Genomic DNA, 2,945 nt, shown 5'->3' on the forward strand with positions numbered 1-2,945 from the left:
GCATGTCTCTGACTCCACCCTTCTTTCTCCCAGCATTCAGTTCCATCTTCCCTGCCTACCTAAGTTCTACCCTATCATCAGGCCAAGGCAGTTTCTTTATTCATTAATGGTAATCGCAGCACACAGAGGGGACTCCCACATCAGCCATCATCTTCCATTTTCTATTATATAAATTCCTCTGAACACAATTCAATGTCTCTTATGACTTAAATGTGTTTCAGTATACAAACCAGATCCTAATCCTTGGGTAGTATGTCCCCAGGGTTACTTCTGGCTGGGGCTGTTCCACTCCTTACCAACAAATTATATATGTGGTGGGAATGTTGAATTAGCTCATTCAGTAAACAGTATGACTTATAATCACAAAATCTTGTATTTGTTTCCCCAGAATCCACATAGAAAATATAGTTGGATGCTTCTTGTCTAGACTGCCTGTTCCTAAATATCCGGCAGCCACTTCCCAAATTACCATACAAAATAGTGATATAATCCCACGGCCGAGCAGCTGCTCTCCGCTTGCTCTTGAACCTCTGTCTTCGGCTCACCGCCTTCACTCCAGACTTCACCATGTCCATCAGGGTGACCCAGAAGTCCTACAAGGTGTCCACCTCCGGCCCCCGGGCCTTCAGCAGCCGTTCGTACACGAGTAGACCCGGTGCGCGCATCAGCTCTTCCAGCTTTTCCCGGGTGGGCAGCGGCAGCAGCTTCCGGGGCGGCCTGGGCACCAGCATGGGTCTGGGTGGCTTCAGCGGGGCTGGTGTAGGAGGAGGCATCACAGCAGTCACGGTGAACCAGAGCCTGCTGAGCCCCTTGAAGCTGGAGGTGGACGCCAACATCCAGGCCGTGCGCACCCAGGAGAAGGAGCAGATTAAATCTCTTAACAACAAGTTCGCCTCCTTCATTGACAAGGTACGCTTCTTGGAGCAGCAGAACAAGATGCTGGAGACCAAGTGGAGCCTGCTGCAGCAGCAGAAGACATCGAGGAGCAACATGGACAGCATGTTTGAGAGCTATATTAACAACCTGCGGCGGCAGCTGGAAGCCCTGGGCCAGGAGAAGCTGAAGCTGGAGGCGGAGCTTGGCAACATGCAGGGCCTGGTGGAGGACTTCAAGAACAAGTATGAGGATGAGATCAACAAGCGTACAGAGATGGAGAACGAATTTGTCCTCATCAAGAAGGATGTGGATGAAGCATATATGAACAAGGTGGAACTGGAGTCCCGCCTGGAAGGGCTGACTGATGAGATCAACTTCCTTCGTCAGATCCATGAAGAGGAGATCCGTGAGCTGCAGTCTCAGATCTCAGACACGTCTGTGGTGCTGTCCATGGACAACAGCCGCTCCCTGGACATGGATGGCATCATCGCTGAAGTCCGTGCCCAGTATGAGGACATCGCCAACCACAGCCGGGCTGAGGCTGAAAGCATGTACCAAGTTAAGTATGAGGAATTGCAGACCCTGGCTGGGAAGCACGGGGATGACTTGCGCCGCACAAAGACTGAGATCTCTGAGATGAACCGCAACATCAGCCGCCTGCAGGCAGAGATTGACGGCCTCAAAGGCCATAAAGCTACCCTGGAGGCTGCTATTGCCGATGCCGAGCAGCGAGGGGAGATGGCCATTAAGGATGCCAACGCCAAGCTGGCCCAGTTGGAGGCCGCCCTGCAGCAGGCCAAGCAGGACATGGCGCGGCAGCTGCGCGAGTACCAGGAGCTCATGAATGTCAAGCTGGCCCTGGACATCGAGATCGCCACCTACAGGAAGCTGCTGGAGGGCGAGGAGAGCAGGCTAGAGTCTGGGATGCAGAACTTGAGCATCCATACAAAGACCAGCAGTGGCTATGCAGGAGGGCTGAACTCAGCCTACGGGGGACTCACCAGCCCTGGCTTCAACTATGGCCTGAGCTCCTTCCAGCCCGGCTTCAGCTCTGTCGGGGGCTCCAGCTCTTATAGTCGCACCAAGGCTGTGGTTGTGAAGAAGATTGAAACCCGCGATGGGAAGCTGGTGTCTGAGTCCTCTGATATCCTGCCCAAGTGAACGGCCCCTGGAGACGTTGCCAGCCTGGGCTCCTAAAGCTGCCCGTGGAGGAGACATCTGTATGTCAGAGTACAGGAAAGGAGAGACCCACCAGAGGATCAGAGGCGTACCTCTCTAGCCACCCCCCGACTCCCCTCAAAACCCAGTTCAATTGTATTTTCCAAAATAAAGAAGTCTCAGCTGGCTCCATCAAAAAAAAAAAATAGTGATATAATGCGGTGGGGCCATGAAAATTAAGTCTTCTAGCTGGGAGACTAGAGATTCAAGTCCCAGTCCAGGAAAACCTCTTCTGTTTGTTCATGGCCTATGGCTAGATTTTCACAGATATATGATCCAGGGTATCTTGCAGAATCCAGTTCACAATAGGTATCTCTGGCTCCATGAATAATTGATGTTTCACAATGAGTTTGTCCGTGTGTGCTGGAACTTAGTAGCACTGAAGGAGCAGTGCTTGTTGCTATGCTGCAATGAAGGACTATCTCTAAATTTCTGCAAATCTACATTAGGCATTCACTTTGGGTGTTTTTCCAGTCCCCAAAGCTATAGAGTCTTGTATAGTCCAATGTCATCTGGATTGTCTAAAAACATGCTTCTTACAGATGGCAATTCTTTGAGTCACTCAGTAAATTGTAGCAATAACCCTAAATGTGAAACAAGCTGCCTTAGAATCTAAAGTCTACAAGCACTATATTTAGCACATGGAGCAGAAGTATAGATACAGTCATTTATGAGTTACTTTGAAAGTAGCAGCAACCTGGCATACACCAGGCTTTACAAACACCATTGATGAATCACTAGTTCATCTCCAACCTTTTTGGAGGGTGCATACTTACCAAGGTCTTTGATATGTTTGCCACATTTCATCTAGGGATTAATCTTATACTATCAGTACTGTAATCTTAACCGAT

At 49.9% G+C, this 2,945-nt stretch overlaps 1 protein-coding gene across 1 annotated transcript; it reads left to right on the forward strand.

The window, feature by feature from the left end:
- Positions 1-490: 490 nt before the first annotated feature.
- LOC121451794 (keratin, type II cytoskeletal 8-like) lies at positions 491-2,240 on the forward strand. Its single transcript, XM_041657558.1, has one exon. The coding sequence runs from the start codon at positions 568-570 to the stop codon at positions 2,035-2,037; it is 1,470 nt and encodes a 489-aa protein (XP_041513492.1). The 5' UTR covers positions 491-567; the 3' UTR covers positions 2,038-2,240.
- The last annotated feature ends 705 nt before the right edge of the window (positions 2,241-2,945 follow it).

This window comes from Microtus oregoni, unplaced genomic scaffold (genome assembly GCF_018167655.1).
Source record: "Microtus oregoni isolate MIOR12 unplaced genomic scaffold, Mior012 000000F_ref0000247, whole genome shotgun sequence".
Lineage (NCBI taxonomy): Eukaryota > Metazoa > Chordata > Mammalia > Rodentia > Cricetidae > Microtus > Microtus oregoni.